The sequence below is a fragment of the Microchirus variegatus genome, assembly GCF_963457635.1.
Source record: "Microchirus variegatus genome assembly, chromosome: 3".
In the NCBI taxonomy this organism is placed as follows: Eukaryota; Metazoa; Chordata; class Actinopteri; order Pleuronectiformes; family Soleidae; genus Microchirus; species Microchirus variegatus.
The window spans coordinates 2,960,201-2,982,243 of record NC_139804.1 but is presented as its reverse complement, the minus strand read 5'-3'; the positions used below and the strand labels follow the sequence as shown (position 1 = coordinate 2,982,243).

General features: G+C 41.6%; 2 protein-coding genes across 2 annotated transcripts in view; both read right to left on the bottom strand.

Moving 5' to 3' along the window:
- Window positions 1–3,656: 3,656 nt before the first annotated feature.
- Window positions 3,657–17,722, bottom strand: prcp (prolylcarboxypeptidase (angiotensinase C)). The gene is made up of 9 exons (XM_083886789.1): window positions 17,387–17,722; window positions 12,774–12,914; window positions 12,587–12,688; window positions 12,243–12,424; window positions 10,734–10,891; window positions 9,283–9,455; window positions 6,604–6,780; window positions 6,324–6,511; window positions 3,657–5,110 (listed from the first exon to the last, which is right to left on the bottom strand). The coding sequence occupies exons 1-9, from the start codon at window positions 17,567–17,569 to the stop codon at window positions 4,918–4,920; spliced, it is 1,497 nt and encodes a 498-aa protein (XP_083742915.1). The 5' UTR covers window positions 17,570–17,722; the 3' UTR covers window positions 3,657–4,917.
- Window positions 17,723–19,718: 1,996 nt separating this feature from the next.
- ppp5c (protein phosphatase 5, catalytic subunit) overlaps window positions 19,719–22,043 on the bottom strand; it is a gene marked incomplete at its 5' end in the record, with an annotated part of 10,771 nt that continues 8,446 nt past the window's right edge. Inside the window, 2 exons of the mRNA XM_083886665.1 lie at window positions 19,719–20,760; window positions 21,995–22,043. The exon at window positions 21,995–22,043 is cut by the window's right edge and continues 33 nt beyond it. Of these exons, the coding sequence (XP_083742791.1) occupies window positions 20,698–20,760; window positions 21,995–22,043 (112 nt within the window). The 3' untranslated portion in view covers window positions 19,719–20,697. The remainder of the gene's footprint in view (window positions 20,761–21,994) is intronic.

Genomic DNA, 22,043 nt, shown 5'->3' with positions numbered 1-22,043 from the left:
TTTTGTGCTGGTGGGTCATTCACTCACTCACACACACACACACACACACACACACATCCCGGAAACAAGTTTCTCTTGTTACATAAAGACTGGGGGGGGGGGGGTGGAGTAGTTTAGAAAAAAAGAAAAGAAAAAAACTTAGTTATGAGGTTTTGACTTGTTTCCACTCTGGAGACTTTTAATAGCAGCGGGTTATTTGCTAATTGATTCGTTAAACTCCTGTAATAGACCCGTGTTTGTCTTAGCGTTAATCACAAAAGGTCAAACCATGGATCGCATTTTCCTAAAAAACTCATTACGTTCGGATCTTAAAAGGTGGAGCGAGTTTCATTTGCCCGAGAAAATCATTAGTAATCTGCTGCTCCTGCCTTATACCCCCCCCCCCCCCCCCCACCCCCACATTGTTAAGTGCCCACATCCATATTGTCGAGATAGTGTTAAACATTAGCGCCACGCCCTCCATTTCCGAAGAATTCACTTATTCAGCAGCAGCAGCCGTCCCCCGTGAAAGCTGCTCATGTGACACGCGGAGGCCTAATCTCTTCCTACGACAGTGTGTGGTCCTCGTCTGAGCGGGCGACGGACTCTGGAGTTCCGGGCTCCGGCGAATACTAATAACAACTTTGATTGATGGCCGCTGTCAGAGACACAGAAAAGGCCGAGGAAATTAATGACCGCTCAAAGTCCTGAGAAAAAAAAGTTTGAAGGAGGGCGTTTGAGACGGAGAAGAAGAAGCAGCAACTATCCTCCCCCACGTTTAGCTGCTGTGTTTCCTTTTAAACAGCGACGTCTGGAACGCAGTCAGGCTTCTCAGTCTGCTGGTGGATTATCATCACCATCATCTTCATCGTCATCATCATCATCATCGTCGTCGTCATCAACATCATCATCATCATCACCCACAGACCAGCGAGGGACAATTACTTCAAAAACTTCAGTGCTGAATGTGAACGTTTTCTAATCTCAGAACGTGAACGTTTTCTAATCTAAAAGTGAATGTAAACATTTTCTAATCTCTGAATGTGAACATTTTCTAATCTCAGCATGTGAACATTTTCTAATCTCAGAACGTGAACGTTTTCTAATCTAAAAGTGAATGTAAACATTTTCTAATCTCTGAATGTGAACATTTTCTAATCTCAGAACGTGAACGTTTTCTAATCTAAAAGTGAATGTAAACATTTTCTAATCTCTGAATGTGAACATTTTCTAATCTCAGCATGTGAACATTTTCTAATCTCAGAACGTGAACGTTTTCTAATCTCAGAACGTGAACGTTTTCTAAACTCAGAATGTGAATGTGAACGTTTACTAATCTCAGAACATGAACGTTTTCTAATCTCAGAATGTGAACGCAAACATTTTCTAATCTCAGCATGTGAACATTTTCTAATCTCAGAACGTGAACGTTTTCTAATCTAAAAGTGAATGTAAACATTTTCTAATCTCTGAATGTGAACATTTTCTAATCTCAGAACGTGAACGTTTTCTAATCTAAAAGTGAATGTAAACATTTTCTAATCTCTGAATGTGAACATTTTCTAATCTCAGCATGTGAACATTTTCTAATCTCAGAACGTGAACGTTTTCTAATCTCAGAACGTGAACGTTTTCTAAACTCAGAATGTGAATGTGAACGTTTACTAATCTCAGAACATGAACGTTTTCTAATCTCAGAATGTGAACGCAAACATTTTCTAATCTCAGAATGTGAACGTAAACATTTTCTAATCTCTGAATGTGAACGTTTACTAATCTCAGAACGTGAACGTTTTCTAAACTCAGAATGTGAATGTGAACGTTTACTAATCTCAGAACGTGAAAGTTTTCTAATCTCAGAATGTGAACGTAAACATTTTCTAATCTCTGAATGTGAACGTTTTCTAAACTCAGAATGTGAACGTTTACTAATCTCAGAACGTGAACGTTTTCTAAACTCAGAATGTGAATGTGAACGTTTACTAATCTCAGAACGTGAAAGTTTTCTAATCTCAGAATGTGAACGTAAACATTTTCTAATCTCTGAATGTGAACGTTTTCTAAACTCAGAATGTGAACGTTTACTAATCTCAGAACGTGAACGTTTTCTAATCTCAGAACGTGAACGTTTTCTAAACTCAGAATGTGAACGTAAACATTTTCTAATCTCAGAATGTGAACGTTTTCTAAACTCAGAATATGAACGTTTACTAATCTCAGAACGTGAACGTTTTCTAATCTCAGAACATGAACGTTTTCTAATCTCAGAACGTGAACGTTTACTAATCTCAGAACGTGAACGTTTTCTAATCTCAGAACGTGAACGTTTTCTAATCTCAGAACGTGAACGTTTTCTAATCTCATAATGTGAACGTTTTCTAATCTCTGAACGTGAAAGTTTACTAATCTCAGCATGTGAACGTTTTCTAATCTCAGAACGTGAACGTTTTCTAATCTCAGAACGTGAACGTAAACATTTTCTAATCTCAGAACGTGAACGTTTTCTAATCTCAGAACGTGAACGTTTTCTAATCTCAGAATGTGAATGTAAACATTTTCTAATATGTGAATGAGAACATTTTCTAATCTCAGAATGTGAACGTTTTCTAATCTCAGAATGTGAACATTTTCTAATCTCAGAATGTGAATGTAAACATTTTCTAATATGTGAATGAGAACATTTTCTAATCACAGAACATGAACATTTTCTAATCCAAGAATGTGAATATTTTCTAATCTAAGAATGCAAACATTTTCTAATCTCGGAATGTGTTTAATTATTACATATCTGATAATTTTTTCGACCGTTTCCCATTCATGTGTGTGTGGAAATGTTTCCCATTCGATTGTCGTCGCCACGGTTACTCGAAACGCTCAGAAAAGTCACGGCACACCGTTCCCGATCAAACCGTACTTGTCTTTTGGCGTAAGAGGAATCAGAAGAAGAAGAAGAATAACAATACATGCAATAGAGTTTACTCACAGGAGCTTTAAAGGTGAAGGGGTTACACAAAAAAAAGGGACCTGCTCTGGATTAAAATCAGATTACAGGAAGATTCTCTTCATTCCCAAAGTTCTTCTTCAAGAGTCTGAGGCTTTTATGTTGACATTTAAAAAACTGTGACTTCACGCTGAACTACAAAAGGCTTCCTGCTTCCTGCCGAGTCGCCGCATCAACTCACCGACTCACTCTTAACCTTCCACCAACCCCCCCCTCCCCCCCTCTCTCTCTCCAGGAGCTGTATTAATAATATTACTAGCGGGGGGGGAACAAACCAGTGTCTATGGGCGACCTCGGTGCAGCAATTTAGAGCTTTAATGGCAGCCGGTGAATGAATGCGAGGACGGGGGGAATCCCACAGGTTGGTCCACGGGGGTGAGGTTAGCCAGAGTAGCTGCAATAACCTCCCACCACTTGCATTATTGGCCTCCTCCGATTGGGTTTTTATTAAATCTCAAGCACATGCGATTGTTCCTGCAGGAGGAGGAGGAGGAGGAAACTCTGCGCGATATTGCGTCCATGTGCGATTAAAAGACGTTTGGAAAGAGGTGATTCTGTGATGTGATTTGTGGCTTTTAATCAGTTTCACGGGTGACAAGAGTTTTTAAACACAGAAGATAAAGAAACTTCTATTTTGAAAACAGAAAACATTTTATTTTCTTCAGTATTTGGTGTCAGCTTTTCTCCTGAGACGCGACATTTTAAGAAGATAAACAAGAAATGATGATTAAAAACCCGACAGGTTTGTCCGTTTGTAACAAGAACAAAAGAAGAGTTTGGAGTGAAAAAATGCTTTAAAGGCCATTTCAGGAAGTGGAGATTTATGAGGTATTTATAACTCATGGTTTGTTACATAAAGCACTGTGGATTAAATCAGATTAGATCAGTGAAACATGGCAGCGTTTATCAGATTATCTCCATTTAGCAATAAGCGTGCCGAATAAAATGTACCTCAGTGTCGGGCTGCAACGACTAATTAATAATTAATAATATTCATGGATTAACAATCTCAGAATGTGAATATTTTCTAATCTCAGATTGCGATAATTTTCTTATTTCAGGATGTGAACATTTTCTAATCTCTGAATGTGAAAATGTTCTAATCTCTGAATTTGAATATTCTCTAATCTCTGAATGTGAAAATTTTCTAATCTCTGAATGTGAATGTTTTCTAATCTGAGAATGGAATCATTTTCTAATCTCCGAATGTGAATGTGAACATTTTCCAATTTCAAAATGTGAATATTTTCTAATCTCTGAATGTGATAATTTTCTAATCTCTGAATGTGAAAATTTTCTAATCTCAGAATGCGATAATTTTCTAATTTCAGGATGTGAATATTTTCTAATCTCAGAATGTGAATTTTTTTCTAATTTAAGAAAGTGAATATTTTCTAATCTGAAAATGTAATAATTTTCTAATCTCCGAATGTGAATATTTTCCAATTTCAAAATGTGAATATCTTCTAATCTCAGAACGCGATAATTTTCTAATCTCTGAATGTGAATATTTTCTAATCTTAGAATGTGGTTTCCAGGTTTCTTACATTTAATGGACAAAACAATACTCGATTAATCCAGAAAATAATCCAGATTACTCGATTCTAAAAAAAGAATCCTTAGTTGCAGCCCTACCTTGGTACAAATTGTTCCGTTTGGTAAAACTTGCAGGACTCTGGTGTGAGGGAGTGAGTCGATGATGCATCACTAGTTTTTGGTTGATAACACTGTAACTTTCCATCTTCCAGCTCATTCAAATGCATAGTTTGTCAAACACGTGTTTAAAAAAAAAATCAAGATTTGTCAAATTTTATATACAAAGGAATTATATTCATTTAAAAAAAAGATCAGCACTGATTAAAAAAAGGACAAATTTTGGCTCTTACGATTCGACCCTGTTAAAACGCGATCGTCACGGTGATGTCTGAGGTGCGTCGTTACCCCTTCTTGATCCACTCCCGGAAATACTTCAGCGCTAACGCTCGGGCGGCGCGGACAGAGGGCGGGTCGGCGGCGTTGCTGTAGCGCAGGTCCAGGTGATGAGCTCCTTCAGGGATCATCACAGACACCAGAGACTCTGAGATGTTGGAGGTCACTCCACCTGACGACCACGGGTCAAGACCTCCGTTACTGAAACACAAGCACAGAGAACACCCCGGGATTCAAACCAGGAACCCTCTCACTGCGAAGCTAACCACTTTTGCGCTTCCTCACTTGTTTTTTTGCACTCTCGCTTGTTCTTAGCACTCCTTCACTTGTTCTTTGCACTCCCTCATTTGTTTTTTGCGCTCCCTAACTTGTTCTTTGCGCTCCCTCACTTGTTCTTTGTGCTCCCTAACTTGTTTTTTGCGCTCCCTCATTTGTTCTTTGCGCTCCCTCACTTATTTGCGCTCCCTCGCTTGTTCTTAGCACTCCATCGTTTGTTCTTTGCGCTCCCTCGCTTGTTCTTTGCGCTCCCTCGCTTGTTCTTTGCGCTCCCTCGATTGTTCTTTGCGCTCCCTCGATTGTTCTTTACGCTCCCTCGCTTGTTCTTTACGCTCCCTCGCTCCCTCACTTGTTCTTTGCGCTCCCTCATCTGTTCTTTGCTCTCCCTCATTTGTTATTTGCGCTCCTTCGCTTGTTCTTTGCGCTCCCTCACTTGTTTTTAGTGCTCTCTCACTTGTTTTAAGCGCTTTCTCACTTGTTTTTTGCGCTCCTTCACTTGTTCTTTGCACTCCCTGATGTGTTCTTAGCGCTCCCTCACTTGTTCTTTGCGCTCCCTCATTTCTTCTTTGCGCTCCCTCATCTGTTCTTTGCTCTCCCTCATTTGTTATTTGCGCTCCTTCGCTTGTTCTTTGCGCTCCCTCATTTGTTATTTGCGCTCCTTCGCTTGTTCTTTGCGCTCCCTCACTTGTTTTTAGTGCTCTCTCACTTGTTTTAAGCGCTTTCTCACTTGTTTTTTGCGCTCCTTCACTTTTTCCTGTACTCCCTCATTTGTTCTATGCGCTCCCACACTTGTTTTTTGCACTCCCTGATGTGTTCTTAGCGCTCCCTCATTTGTTCTATGTGCTCCCTCATTTGTTCTTTGCGCTCCCTCACTACTAATTCCGATTCCACTTCATTGAAATGAATTTAATTGCAAAAGGCAGAAATTAAAGGCAGAAACATTTGGCGGATTCTTGACTTGTTTTGTTTTTATTATATAAAGTTCTTATTCGCATTGTTCTGTGTCCTTGTGTGTTGTGTTTTTTTCATTGTTGCCGTACAGCAAAAAAACCCAGCAAAAACAAACTTCACCTTGAGGGAGAAAACAGCTCTGACCTGAAGTGAACCAGAGACAAACTCAACACTGTACAGTGTTTACCTGAAGATGATGTTGCTGTGCGAGGCCAGGTTCTTCCCTCCGTAGACGACGCCGGCCCAGTCGGCCCGCGGCCTGACGCCAAACATCGCGTTGCACTGGTCGGAGAAGGCCTGGAAGTTCCACTCCTCTGGCTCAAACATGTCCTGGACGCCATCTGTGCACATGGGCATCACCATCTCTGTGCAGGCCTGAGGGGGAGGCAGATCGGTGAAGCTGACACACTGTTTGTACATGTGTTTATGCAGCAGCAGCAGCAGCAGGATCACTTGCTCACACACACCTGGTAAACCCAGCCGAGGTAGCCCAGGCTGCCGGTGGCCGTCTCCGAGGTGTTGAGGCAGGAAGAGCTGCCCGTGTAGTTATAGTAGACCTTTGCCGCCTGGGAGACGCCGCGCAGCAGCTGCTCGTCGGACACGGCGGCGGCGGCGGGGTCGAAACTCAGATACTTGCACACCACCTTGAAAATGGAACACATGAACGACAATTTCAAGAAGGTTGATGCCGAGTTCTGGGTCAGATTTGGACAAGAATCCGGATTCCTTCACTTGTTCTTAGCGCTCCCTCACTTATTTTTTTGCACTCTCATTTGTTCTATGCACTCCCTCATTAGTTCTTTGTGCTCCCTGACTCGTTCTTAGCGATGCCTCACTCGTTCTTAGCGCTCTCTCACTCGTTCTTAGCACTCCCTCATTTGTTCTTTGCGATCCTTCACTTGTTTTTTTGCACTCCCTCGTTTGTTCTTTGTACTCACTGATTTGTTCTTTGCGCTCACTCGTTTGTTCTTTGGGCTCACTCGTTTGTTCTGTGCGCTCACTCGTTTGTTCTGTGCGATCACTCGTTTGTTCTGTGCGATCACTCGTTTGTTATTTGCGCTCACTTGTTTGTTCTTTGCGCTCCCTCGTTTGTTCTTTGCACTCGCTGATTTTTTCTTTGCCCCCGTTTGTTCTTTGCGCTCACTCGTTTGTTCTTTGCGCTCCCTCGTTTGTTCTTTGCACTCGCTGATTTTTTCTTTGCCCCCCGTTTGTTCTTTGCGCTCCCTCGTTTGTTCTGTGCGCTCACTCGTTTGTTCTGTGCGCTCACTCGTTTGTTCTGTGCGCTCACTCGTTTGTTCTTTGTGCTCCCTCACTTGTTCTTTGCACTCCCTCACTTGTTCTTTGCGCTCTTTGCGCTCCCTCACTTGTTTTTTGCGCTCCCTCACTTGTTCTTTGCGCTCCCTCACATGCTCTTTGCGCTCTTTGCGCTCCCTCGCTTGTTCTTAGCGCTCCTTCACTTCTTCTTAGCGCTCCCTCACTTGTTTTTTTGCACTCTCACGAAAATGGAACACATGAACGACAATTTCAAGAAGGTTAATGCCGTGTTCTGGGTCAGATTTGGACAAGAATCTGGATTTTTGTCCTGGATTACAACCACGACAAAGTAAATAACTTTGTGAAGGCGCAGTTTATCCGCATTTGTTTACAGGACTGATTGAAGATTGCTTTCTTGCGCTCGCCCCCCCCCCCACGGTTGAGTGTTTTTCCACATAAAAAGTGGTGGCGCCTGATTTGCATATGAAATTCAGTGGAATGAAGGAGAATTTATGGCTCTAATCTTGGCACGGGAGGCAAAAGCATCCATTTACTCCGGTTGATCTACACGACTATATCACCACCGCGTTGTCTCGCCGTGGCGGATTTCTCAGAGGTGATGGCGTGGACGTTAAATATTTGAGTTTGAGCTTTTGTCTTGTTTTTTTTTTCCCCCCCCCTGCATGTTGTTATGGTTGCAGCGGAGCAGAGTTGGCCGTGGCCTGTTGTTCTGTCTCTCTTTGTGAAGCAGAGGGGAAAAAACTGGGCTTTTCTTGTTTGGGAGTTGGAGGGGAGCTGCGCTAGTGTGGAGAGAGTCTGTTACTAAGGCTTTTGTCCGAGGGCTGGGGAGGAGTTGGTGGTCGATGGATGAGGAGGTGCCACAGACATGTCCAAGCAAAGATTTATACCGTAAAAAAAAAAAAGAAAAAGAGAGAGAGAGAGAAAAAAAAACTGCAATTGCTCCAAAAGCATCTTCTCCTTACTTTTCAGATAGGATTAGGCTTATACATTCATCTCTGCCAACAGATTTCCCCCCTCTAAGCCCACAATGCCCAGTTCTCACACTCACTCACATAATCACATTAGCTTTGTCATTAAAAAAAAAGCTCCTCTTTGCACTCACTGCCTAAACTGCTTAAACCACCCATAGGGGTCGCATACATTAAAGAGGCAAAGAGCCGGGGAAAGAACTCAAAACGGGCAAAAGTTTTTTTTGTATTTGCTTCGTTTAAATGTGATGATCTCACGTCTATTCAGGCGCTAAATGATGCACAAATAAGACGAAGAAAAAGATGTATCAGTCTTCTCGTGAAAAGTTTTATTCAGTGAGCGAGGGGGGCGGAGCCTCCGAGAGGCCGAGTTTGGTTTATACGCGTGACGTTCAGGGGACACTGGGAGAAAACACTGCTGCACCAAAGCCAATGCGCTCGCACAAACTCTTAGAACTCTAGAGCTGGGCACGTTAACGCGTTAGGGACTTTAACAGCGTCAACGAACTTTGACGCATTTCCATGACGACTGACCGGAAAAAGGCGCGTGTGACGTCACGTTTACGTGCCACAGCACCTGAGTCCAGGCACCGTTTACCGGTTAGCTCCATTAGCTGTGTTAGCTTCTTTAGCGCCGTTAGCGCGCCTACAGTTGAATTGGAGCAGTCTGTTTATTAAAGGAAATAAAGATTATTATTATTATTATTATGAAACGTTGTAAACATCTCACATAGTAACGAGCATCGTAAAGACACAGAATAATGGGGAAAACCAATTCCAACACCCGTAAAATGTCCCTCTAGTTTAACCTAGATACGGATACGTCCGTAAGAAAAGGATCATGTTGTATTTTTTCGTACGAAACACGGCTTTCATTCTTTCGACCGGCGGTCGTTTTCGTACCTGGATCGGCCAGCGAGGCAGCGGCTGCAGGAAATTAGCTTCGTAGGGATAGTCCACCATCGCCAGGTTGGTCCACGTCTCCTGGAGCCAGCTCTTGAAGCCGACGGCGTCGCTCTTGCTTTTAAGTGGAGCGCATAGACTGAACTCTTCTGAGAGCCACTGAAGACCTGAGGCTAAACCAAAGACAATGATGTTACTACATTAGTCATTCATTAACTCTAAAGTCCACAATCTCAAATTAGAACAGGGACAAAACAACAAACTGTTCACCAATGTGATGTTTTTCCCCTTTTTAAAAGTGCTGATGACAACAAACACTGCGTTATGAGGTATTGATATTACTCCAGTGCATGATTGGTCTGTGGGGGAAGTGACATTTAAAACCTGCATTCTATGGCACGTGGATCATTTATCTTTATCCTCGAGATTCTCATTTGGGATTTTATCAAAGTTCGCTTTGAAAACACAGCGATGAGATGAACTAAACTTTTTAATTAGCTGTTACTTATACAACTTCATCGTGTCTGTCGATTATTCACTAATGCTTTCTAGACGACTTTTAAGGCTTTTCCTCAAACTTCAGTGTTGCCAGGTTAGGACAATACCCAATAACCCATTTTACTAGCTTTTAATAGACGAAAGCGTGCAAATCGCCACAATGGACACCAATATTCAAAATGGCCGACTTCCTCTTGAGTTGAGGCCATGGTTACGGTCGACTTTTTTATTCGTCTTGGTCTATAACATCTTCCGACCAAGTTTTGGGAAATTCAGTGGAACTCAATGTATGCCAGAAGTTATATGGCACTTCCTGTTTCGTGGCAAATGGTCGATATTCGCCAAAATGGCGAGGGTTGCCATGGCAGTGTCATTTTGAATCTGCAAAACCTTTCAATAACTTTGATGTGTCTAGTACAAATTGGCGGTACTACAAATGCGCTTGGACGAGTTAGCTCATTTACGTGGGGTGCATATCGTCAAAATGGACGACAAAATTCAAAACGGCCGACTTCCTGTTGAGATGAGGCCATGGTTACGGTCGACTAAAACATCTTCCCACCAAGTTTGGCGGAATTCGGTTGAACTCAATTTTGCCTCCGTTCGGCCGCGGCCATTCGTGGCTCGGGCCCAAAATCCCACCGAGTGCAAATACTGAAATGTTGACTGGTTGACACTGGATAATTACACGCATAAAATATCACAATATTAAGCCCCAACATCAACATGAAGGAGCCTTTAATAAGGAGAAAATACCACTTGAAAATAACACATAATTCAAACACCAATGTGGAAAATCTACAGGTTTTAACAACAGCTGTCTAATTTCAGGCTTCACATGACGATGGTTGAGTAAACCATACGGAGAGAAATTCTCACAGTCCTTTATTATTGTGAAAACTTCCAAGATTGTATTTGAAATGACAGAAAAACACGATTTGACAGTGACTCACCAGTAGACGACATGTTATTAATGGCCTTCCACGACTTCCTGATGCTGGCGTCGCAGTTGTAGCCACTTTTGGCAAAGTCCCGAGTGACAACTCTGTAGAAGTCTCCACATGGCACCATACCAGGGAACTGCCATATCGGTGCAGAGGAAGCCAGAGCTCTGAAACACACACACACACACAAAAAAAGACATTTCTCATTTTTGTCTCAGTCCATTATCCTCAGTTTCCCTCCTGTGAGATGTGGAGATGATGCTGGAGGACCTGAGCGAGTGTTTCCAGAGAGCTAAAACTCAATGGAGACACTGATAATGTGTCACACTCAAAGCAAGAGTTTTTGGTGCGTTTATTAAAGACGTTCATCTTCTGACGGGATCGCACGGAAACACTGGAGCAGAACTCTGCTCGCTCAACCCTGCTTTTCATCTTTAATACGTACGCATCATAATGGTGTGAAATAATATTAATAACCATGTATGCACTATACTACGGGGTGGTTACAGTACATATTTGTAGTACATGACTGTACGCACATCACCTGTCATAAAAATGACCCTAAACCAACCCAATAACCCCAACCCAGTGTTTTGGTTCATTTTTTAGACAATAGCAAATTTTCCTTCACCTTGTTAACCAGTTTCGGAGTGCATCTTCCATCTTCCTCAGAACTGTCACCTGATGTTAGGCTAACCCTAACCCGAATCCAAAACCTAACCCTAACCCCAATCCAGTGTTTTGGTTGGTCTTTTTGAGAATAGGCAGTTTCCCTTCACCTGATTAGCCATTTTCAGAGTGCATCTTCCACATTCTTCAGAACCGTTACCGGATGTTAGGCTAACCCCAACCCCAAAACCCAACCCAGTGTCGTTTTTTAGACAATAGTAAGTTTTCCTTCACCTTGTTAACCAGTTTTGGCGTGTATCTTCCACCTTCCTCAGAACTGTCACCTGATTAGGCCTTAGGCTAACCCCAACCTTAAACCTAACCCAGACAGTTATTATGTAGTACACCCAACCCAAGGACAAAATACAACCACGATAAATGCTAACGGTGGGAAATAATATTAATAACCATGTATGCTGTGTGTATGCACTATACTACGGGGTGGTTACAGAACAAATTTGCAGTACATGTCTGTACGCACATCACCAGTCATAAAAATGACCCTAACCCCAACCAAATAACCCTAACCCTGTGTTTTGGTTAGTTTTTTAGACAATAGTAAGTTTCCCATCACCTTGTTAACCAGTTTCTGCGTGTATCTTCCACCTTCCTCAGAACTGTCACCTGATGCTAGGCTAACCCTAACCCTAACTCCAACCCCAACCCAGACAGCTATTATGTAGTACATCCGGGGGTGATTTACAAAAGGTGACTTACATTTGGTTTGTTAAGCACTGCATGTATTATATGACAAGTACATAGTTGTACTATAAGCCTAGTGCCTATGCAGGTTCTCACAACCACCCAAACATAACACAACGCGTTTTCCCAGAGTAGTAAAAGCATTACCCGACAACAACATTGGGGTATTTCATCCTGAACCAGGCCGAGAGCATCCCTCCATAGGAGCCTCCCAGGGCGATGACGGGGCTGCTCTGAGCTCCGGATACAGAACTCTTCAGGTTTTCAATCAGCACGGCAAAATCTGCCAAGGCCTGTTCTGAGGTCAGGAAGTTCAAGTGTTTGCTGTCCTGTAAACGCAAAACAACAACAACGTTATTGATCCAAAATGGCTTCGTCTGGCACCATCTAAAAGGTTTAATACTTCATGTTTTAGATTGCGTCACGTTGACACCTCCTGAAATCATTGACTCATTCCTGAACATGTATTAATTCAGATTTAATCCACTCACGCTGTAAGAGTCCTGTCCAAAGGGCAGCGACTCCCCATAGTAACGATGCTCTGCGAAAACCAGCATGGCGCCCAACTCCTCCGCAGTCTCCCACATGAAGCCCTGACGGCAAAACAAAAACAAAGACAGGTGTTAGAGTCGGAGCGAAGACGACTAAATATAAAAGTAACAGATGGGAGGATTTTACGGTGTTGTTGCAGAACCAGGCGATGTCGCCTTCATTGCCGGTGTAGAACAGAATGGGTCCGCCGGGCTGTGTCCAGTGCTCGTCGGCCACGAGGTATCTGTGTTTGAACGTGCCATCCTCCAGGAAACCAAAATGATCGATCTGAAAACAAACAAAACAATTAAATGATAATCCTCCATGTGTTTTAGTCATGGTAGGGCCCTCGCTTCCCCACGACAGCAGTTCCCTGACCGAGAGTGCAAATCGCCAAAATGGACGCCAAAATTCAAAATGGACCACTTCCTGTTGCATTGAGGCCATGGTTACGTTTGACTTTTTTGTTCGTCTTGGTCTATAACGTCTTCCCACCAAGTTTCGGGAAATTCGGTGGAACTCAACGTATTCCAAAGTCATAGGGCACTTCCTGTTTCGTGGAGAATGGTCAAAATTCGCCAAAAAACGCAGAGGGTTTCCATGGCCACGCCATTTGAATCCACAAAACTTTTCAATAACTTTTCAACTTTGATGCGTCAAGTTCAAATTGGCATGTTTGTTTTAGGTCGGTAAGACAAATGGGCTCAGACGAGTTTTGCTCATTTACATAGGGTAGCAAATGGCCATAATGGACGGCAAAATTCAAAATGGACGACTTCCTGTCGAGATGAGGCCATGGTTACAGTTGACTTTTTTGTTCGTGTTGGTCAATAACATCTTCCCACCAATTTTCAGGAAATTCAGTATAATATTTTCACCTTGGGGGGGGGCGCCATTGAGCTATAGAGGTCCGGGAGCTATGCCAATATCGCATTTTCGCCAGACCTGACCTCCATCCAGAGTTTTTATGCGCATTATGGTGAGGTGAGGGCGGGATCAGCAGCAGACTCACGGCCCCCGCTGTCAAAGGAGCAGCCCCGATGCTGGGATTCTGGAATAATTAGCCCCCAATTTGTATAAAAATATGTTGGAGCAGAGTTTATAGAGGATGCCAGATTAGTTCCAGTTACAGGAGGAGGATTCTGGGCCATCTCTTCCCCTCTCCCCCCTCCCTCCTTCCTTCAACTTCATGTCCTGTACTCTTTAAATACAAACAATAACCTCACATTAAAGCCACGACGACGACGCCAACAACCCCCTTGAACAGGGAGGCCCTGGCACTTAAATCCTCTCTTCCTTGTTTTTTTCCTCTTCTCTGCTCAGTGGAAACAAAAGAAGCAACACTTTTATGAGCCAATGACGACGGAAAAAGATTCCGAGGACCTCGGTGTTGTCTATTCAAGGTTCTGCTGAGAGCTTGGCAGACAAAATAAGCTCTAGTTTGAATCATAATACTTCTACAAAGTAACACAGGCTATTTTCTTTATTTAAAATGGCGGATTTTGAGCTACACCAAAATCACAAATGAGAAGTAAAAATCAAAGTAAAGTGGCTGAATAGATCAAGTGCTTTGTCACATGCACCTCACTCAGTATGCACATCACAAAACATGAGTCCTGTAACAGATCCACACCCTGACGACTACTGCCCCCGTGTGGTCAGCAACGGTTTCACAGTCTAAATTGACTGTACGTGTGCGTGTGTGTGTGTGTTCTTGCGGCATACTGAGGACCAGTGAGGGTTTTTAACCAACAAAGTGAGGTCAATTTTATGGAGTGAGGACATTTTGGCCGGTCCTCACTTTGTTTTCATTGAAATCACTTCCTTAGGTTGCTATAACATGCTATACTCAATTTGTCCCAAATAAAATTTCACATTTTGGACGACACCAAAAGTTTAAAGTTTTTGTAAAAGAACATTTTTCAATTTCTTCTTCAATTTTTTTTTCAAATTTTGGACGACAGTATAGTATGACGTTTTTTTTATAAAATATTGGACCAAAAATGACAAAAATTACAAAAAATAAAAAAAAATCGAAAAAGTTTTCCAGCCCTTTTTGCTCTGGGGCTCCACCTGCAGACATTTTAATGGTACTGCAACCAGTAGTTCTTTGTAGATGTCATTCATGAAGTAGATATTTGTAATTGTGTTGATTTATAAAGTGGAAATGCTGGTCCTCACTATGCAGCAAGTACAAGAATGTGTATGTGTGTGTGTGTGCGTGTGCATGTGTGTGTGTGAAATAAAGAAAGCTGCATGTGTTGTTGGGGGAAATGATAAGACGCGAGGGGAAACGAGCGCCGCACGAGCTCCAGTGAAGCAGTTAATTAGGACGATGCTAAAGGACACTTCCATTCATTGTCTGCGGGGGTAAAAAACGCAGTGGAGAGGATTTCCTCTGGACAACTGTGTGTGGATCACTCTCTGCTGCTGCTCGACTATAACAGACGCTGCTCCCGCAGAGAGCTGGGAAAAGGGCAGCGTGATGGATGATGATGATGATGATGATGAGGGCGAAACTCGCAAAACTGTAAACTTTGTGAGGATTACAGTGTGAGGAGGAGTTCTCAGAGAGGGCAAAAACATGTAAGTTTCTTGATAATTGGTTAGAGATAAGACAATGGGTGTGTGAGTGAGATGGGAGGAAACAGACGCTCTTTATCTTGGTGTCACATTGACAGGATGTTGTGGGCTGAACCAGGTGTGAAGCATTGTCCTCACGTCTAAACACTGTCAACGCTAGCTAAATATATAACACTGAGGGCGTGGATTTATCTGACGAGCAACAGAATCAATCTGGAAATATTATACACAAAAGTTTGCCGTATGTCCTGAGGGAAAGGTACTTTATTTTTCAATGAATATAACACATTTTGAGATAGAAATTTTGAGAGAAAAAAATAATTTGGGGGGAAAAAATTTAAATTTTGAGAAAAATAATTTAACTTTGAGAGAAAAATATAATTTTGAGGAAAAAAAAAAAAAAAGTCCACTAATTTCTGCTTATTAAATGTGGAGAAAGTTCAAAGTTGCTCCTTTATGACTGTAAATATTGGTAGTTGTTGTTTTTTTAGGGCTCATATCGAGATATTTGATTATATTTTTGACATTTGGGAACGTTGCACTTGCTTTTCCATTTTTAAATCTATGTCTCTCTCTATTGATTCTCTTCTGCTCTGATATGGTGTGACCTCGTTTTTCCCTTTTACGTCGTTACTCTCTTGTATCGGCCTCTTGGCCTGGGTTATGTAAAGTCCTATAAGCCGCGCAAGTATTCTTAAATGGGATTAAATTTGAGAGAAATTTGATTGCGTCAGAATTGGTTTCATCTTTTCAACTAGAATTTATTTCGTATTTTAGTGACAGAAACAGGGTCTGATTTCAAAATAAAACAAAGGTTTTCTAAGCTTTTTTTTTAGTGTCGTGTTGTGTTGTGTGATTGCTCAACATGCAATCTGACACAAGGTAAATGGAAAAGCTTTTTTAGGCAGGCAGCCAGGACGGACGGACAGTTCCAAACCTACAAGAGCTGATTGCGGAGGTTTTTTCCCGTTCACTACAGGAAGTCAGAGGAAACGTCTATTGTCTGAAGACACAACACATCATTATGTATGGAGAACACATTAAAAAGAGAAACTGGTGTGTGTGTGTGTGTGTGTGTGTGAGTAAAGGGAAAAGTTGTGAACAACAACAATAGTCACAAATCAGTTCATATCAGTTTTATTATGTATATAATGATACTTCTGCTGTAAAGAGTAAGTAGTAAGTAAAACTTACTCATTTGCTCTTCGTGGCAGAAAATGCCCCCTTCTCAAAAACTGCTGTAAAAACATTATATATTAATATTTTTTTCCCACTTTAAATGAGTCAATCTTTTAAAGCTACTTCAGCCTGAAATCTACATATCAAATATTAATCATATTTTTTTTTTTTAATTTGAGCCCTTTAAAGGCTATTGTGTTTACACAACTCCACTAATTTTTAATTAAATAAATACAATAATTTCCATAAAGTGCATTTCAAGAAGAATTTGATAATAATTATTATTAGGTTAGAGATAGATTGTGATGCATTGTTATTGTGTTTTTTTGCAGTGTCAGATTTTTCTTTGCTTTAACTTACTAATTTGCTCCTAACGACAGAAAATGTCAACTTCCCAAAAACTGCTGTAAAAACATTATATATTAGTGTTTTTTCCACAATCATCACAATAGCATTTCCTGTCAAAATAATCGCAATACGGAATTACGGATTATTAGGTCCACGTGTAAAATCAAAAAAAACTTTTGAAACTTTAAATAAAATGAATGCATGAATTGTGAGATTAAAGTCAGAGAGACAGAATTCAAAGATTAAAGTTGGAATTCTGGGTAAGGTCAGCAAGTCAGAATTCTCAGATTAAAGTCAGCAAATCAGAATTCTCAGATTAAATTTCAGAATTCAGATAGTTTTTTTGTCACTGGATTATTACTTTAATCTCAGAATTCATATTGTTTGGTTTTCTTAAAATGTTTAATTTTACATGTGGCCCTCATGCTCTTCCATAGATCAATAGGAAAATGTTCATTAATGTGATGAGGGATTTTTAATAATTAAATCTTTACCATTTCCCCTTTACTTAAACTTCCCCTTAACGTAAACAATCACGTGATTTGAAGTGAAGCGAAAGAGACAAAAGAGGAAGAAGCCACAATAACCAGTGACAATAATAATAATTTTTAAAAAAGAACATTAAAGTACAACACGTTGTACAGACTCACCTTCTGGTCAAAGTAAAGTGTTTTATAGTTGATCGGAGTCTCAGAAGAAGAGGCTGAAACACGGAGCCTGGTGAAAAGTTGTGATTTGAACGCGCTCACGTGTGAACAGCTGAAGCACAGCGTCAGGACGCAGACGGCGGCGGCGACTCTGCGGAGAAACTGCGTCCTCACCGCGGCCATCATCGCTGCTAATGCGCGGAGCTACTGCTAACAACACAGCGGCTCTCAACTGCGGTCACTCAGCACATGACAACGTCATAAACCGAGGAAGACCTGTCCTGCTGTCCCCGAGGGAGGAAGTGAGACTCCCCGTGTCAGCAGCAGTTCCACCGAGGCGTCGTTAGGTGGCGTGTGACCTACTTTTTCCAGCCGTCGTACATGTGTTCATAATAATCAGTGAGTTTTAGCTGCAGCCGTCAGCAGAAAGAGCACGCGCTCATATTACAAACATGGCTCGCAATGGCTTATGGGAATCTGAGTTCAACAGCTAACAGCTAACATTTTGGGGGTTTGGTTTTGTTTTAAAAACTTCTCAGGCAACATCGAGATAAACAACAATATAATCGATATTGTAGTTGGGTTCAAAAACAAACAAAATAATTTTAATAAAATAAAATAAAAGACTTTCATTGTTCCGTTTGTGCAGTGATTTTTTTAGTAATTCATATTTATGGATTTTATGTATAGTTGGATCTCATTATAATTTCATTATTTATTTATTTTATTTATTTATTATTTCAGGACAATGCACATTAATTAACATATACAAAAGCACAGGTAAATGTGCCAGATTATAGCCCATATATATATATATCTGTAGTCCATATTAGACAGGTTGATGTTGAAATAAAAAGAACAAGATATATACATAATAAAACTAGCTATACAAAACAGCAATTAATGTGAGTAATAGGTCCAGTTCTTAACCTATTAATGAAATTATAATGAGATCCAACTATAGGTCCAGCTTTTTGTTCTCTTATTTTACCAAAATAATATCATTATCATTTGTAGTGGTAACAACGACGCTAACCACGATTAGCTTCGTTTTAACCATTTCATTGTAAGCTATTTTGCTTGTTTTGTTTATTTTTATTTATTAAGGTATCTTCAAATTACAAGCAAGTATGGCACATTTTGTGATACAAATAAATACAAATGTTGAAGCAGCTTCCAAGACAAAGAAAACAAAAAAAAGAAAGAAAGAAAACAATGTGAGGGTCTTAGCTATTTGCTTGTTATCAAGAGGTTTTAAACAGGAAGTTGCCAAGAGCTCTTATTTTGAAGGCCAGAGCAAAAGAGGAAGTGAGGTGTGCTAGGGGGGAAAAAACGTTGGATGACTGTTCTGCACGTATCCGAATCTCAATTATTTCTCGCTGTACGGTGTAGTTATTATTCACAGAACAATTTATAGAAACTGGGTCTCAGTTTGTATATTTCCCGCCGGTCAAATAAGTTAATATTATTCATATAAGATTGAGCAGGATACAAATCAGCGCTAACACAATCGTAGGTGAATAGTACGGTTTGTTTACGTTCCACTTCCTGGACTACGGAAGCCGCACAGACAACACAAACTCACAATAGTATTCCCAAAATGTGTAAATGACTCTACTCCAACTACGTAAACTGACAAAGATACATATGGCGCGTTTACACCGGCTCGGTAAGGCACGGTTAAGTTGCGTTTCCACTAGCACAGTACTAGGCTGGTACCAGGTACTTTTATCTGCTCTGGCGGGTTTCCAAGCGAGATGAGCAGCAGGTACGATGCGTGACGTCGTCAGACTGCCGGTCACTGATTGGTCAGAGTTCCGTCACAGGACGAGACGTCCGACACAAGCCGAACAATGCCGAACTGTAGATCAGTTAAAAAAATACTTCATAATCCTAAAAACATGGTTTAATCTGTATTTAAATGGTCAGGTAAGTACCTTAAGTGTTAGCAAATGTGACATTTACCTTTCATGATTCTACAATGGTGAGGATGTGACCATGACCATATTGACAGTAGTTTCTATTTATGACCACTAGATGGCAGGATATGACTAGTTTGAATGCACAGTACCAAGTATAAAAATAAGGGAGCACAGGAAACTCTTAATATGCTACACAACAATGTAAAAAAGGCTTTAAAAACAAAAACATGTGCATTATCCACTCATAGAAAACCCTGTTAGAAAACAAGGTTTGAAAGAAAGATATCGGCGTGTTCCTAAAATCACAGGACTTGATTTTTTTTTATTATTCAATAATTTTCTCCAAACATTACACAGAATCTTTAAATGATACAGTATATATACATACACATCGGTGTACTCCTTTATCTAAAAATTTGAGGGCCATATAGGACAATGTAGCTGTGCGTTTCAAGACAGGATTTGCATTGTGGACATTTGTGTACTGAAGAGACGTCCACATTACGGAGGAGGGTTGGGGTGGTGGGGTCATAGGTCACCGGTGATCAGGTGTCATCTGTGTTTACCTTTACACCAAAGCTACTTCGGAGAAGGAGGAGGAGACTGTGAGAGCTGCCCGGTGAGTGGCACAATGACAGTCGGGGGATGGAGAGCAGCAGTATCTTCCTCAGCAGGAAGCTACGCAGCAGTGCAAAAACAAGTGTTAATAATAACCAGCTACATGACTGAACCAGCTCAATACACCACTAATGGCAAACAGCACCTTTAAGATTGTACGCAAAAGACGTACGAGCACTCACTCGTGTCTTTATTCTGGACTGGGGTCATTTGATGTCATGATTTGTTATTTTTTATGGGGGGGAAAGCAAAAAACAAAAATGAGCGACATACTGCGGGATGGTTTGAGAAAACACTGATCTAAACCCAGCTTACAATTCTCACAGCCGTGTAACACAGGCAGACGGGTACGACGCTAGGCTTCAGAGTCACAGATCTTTGGTTCATACCATCGACACAATCCCATCTGCCGAGTAACGTCACGCAATTAAACGAAGCCACGCAGCTCAGAGTAGGACACGTCTCAAATGATCTGGGTCAGTTTTCTTGACTCAACGCGTGAGCAGACAAATGGACAATTTTTTCTCCAGTCGTAACCAATGACATGACGGGACGTGTCCGGTTCTGGACCGGGCTTGGGCTAGCGCTTCTCTCTTTCCCCACGTCAACTGCACTGAACGTTTTTCTGCGTACAACTAGCGGAAGTCTGTCAGGGAGAGGGAATCTCCCTTTAGAGGTCAAGCATGGATAAAAGCATGTCTGAGCACTGGAGGGAGTGATGTGGCTGGGATGTTTCAGGTCAGACGACGGGGGAGATCATCAGTGCCGCGGACTCTACATCATCCCCAACTGCATTAGCGTGTTAGCGTACGCCATGGGCTTGACATTCGGATGAGGCTGTAACAGAAGAGATAGAGAAGGAGGAAAAACATTAGATCACACAAGTAAATGGTCATTATCTTAATAGTTTGACTTTTAGTGTTAGTGTCTAACTTTACAAACCACTCTCATCACTCCCTCATTTGTTCTTTACGCTCCCTCACTTTCCCTCACTTGTTCTTTTGCTCTCCCTCACTTGTTCTATGTGCTCCCTCACTTGTTATTTGTTCTTTGCGCCCCCCTCACTTGTTCTTTTGCGCTCCCTCGCTTGTTCTTTGCGCTCCCTCGCTTGTTCTTTGCGCTCCCTGATTTGTTCTTTGCACTCCCTCACTTGTACTTTGCTCTCCCGCACTTGTTCTTTTGCTCTCCCTCGCTTGTTCCTTGTTCTTTGTGCTCCCTCGCTTGTTCCTTGTTCTTTGCGCTCCCTCGCTTGTTCCTTGTTCTTTGCACTCCCTCGCTTGTTCCTTGTTCTTTGCGCTCCCTCGCTTGTTCCTTGTTCTTTGCGCTCCCTCACTTGTTCTTTTGCTCTCCCTCACTTGTTCCTTGTTCTTTGCGCTCCATCACCTGTTCTTTGTACTCCCTTGCTTGTTCTTTGCGCTCCCTCGCTTGTTCCTTGTTCTTTGCGCTCCCTCACTTGTTTCTTGTTTTTAGCGCTCCCTCACTTGTTCCTTGTTCTTTGCGCTCCCTCACTTGTTCCTTGTTCTTTGCGCTCCATCACTTGTTCTTTTGCGCTCCCTCACTTGTTCCTTGTTCTTTTGCACTCCCTCACTTGTTCTTTGGCGCTCTCTCACGTGTTCTTTGCACTACTTGTTATTTGCGCTCCCTCAATTGTTCTTTTGCGCTCCCTGATTTGTTATTTGCGCTCCCTCACTTGTTAGTTTGTGGAACTTGGAGATGACAACTTCCGGTCTATTGAGCTGCCAAACAGCGGGCCGCTTCCTAAGGCCCGCCCACAAACAAAGAACAAACCAGGGAACGCAAAGTGTATTTAAAAAAAAAAATTGCCTCTTAAAAAGTGCTGTTTAAAAATATTGACACAGATCTAATTCCATATACAAGCAAAGTTTCAATTATTAACTGAACGTTGAAGCATCATTTGTGGACACTGCCAGCACCGTGTTCTAAAACTGTAAGAGTGGCGAGTGCATTATTACCAAATCCAAAGGACATGAAAATAAAAACATTCCTAAACATCAGAAAATCTAATTGTGATGAATACTGTGCACAGGTGAAAAGTACAGGAGACACTGACCACAGCAGTGAACTGGTGGAATTCTGGCTTGAGGTCTGATCCCCTGAGG

Bases quoted from the DNA above. Each gene is read 5' to 3' on its own strand.
- prcp (XM_083886789.1), bottom strand. From the start codon at position 17,569: ATGATGGCCGCGGTGAGGACGCAGTTTCTCCGCAGAGTCGCCGCCGCC. The intron at 12,915-17,386 runs GTGAGTCTGTAC...GTTTGTTTTCAG, and splicing joins CACTTTACTTTGACCAGAAG to ATCGATCATTTTGGTTTCCT. The intron at 12,425-12,586 runs GTGAGTGGATTA...TTGCGTTTACAG, and splicing joins TTGGACAGGACTCTTACAGC to GACAGCAAACACTTGAACTT.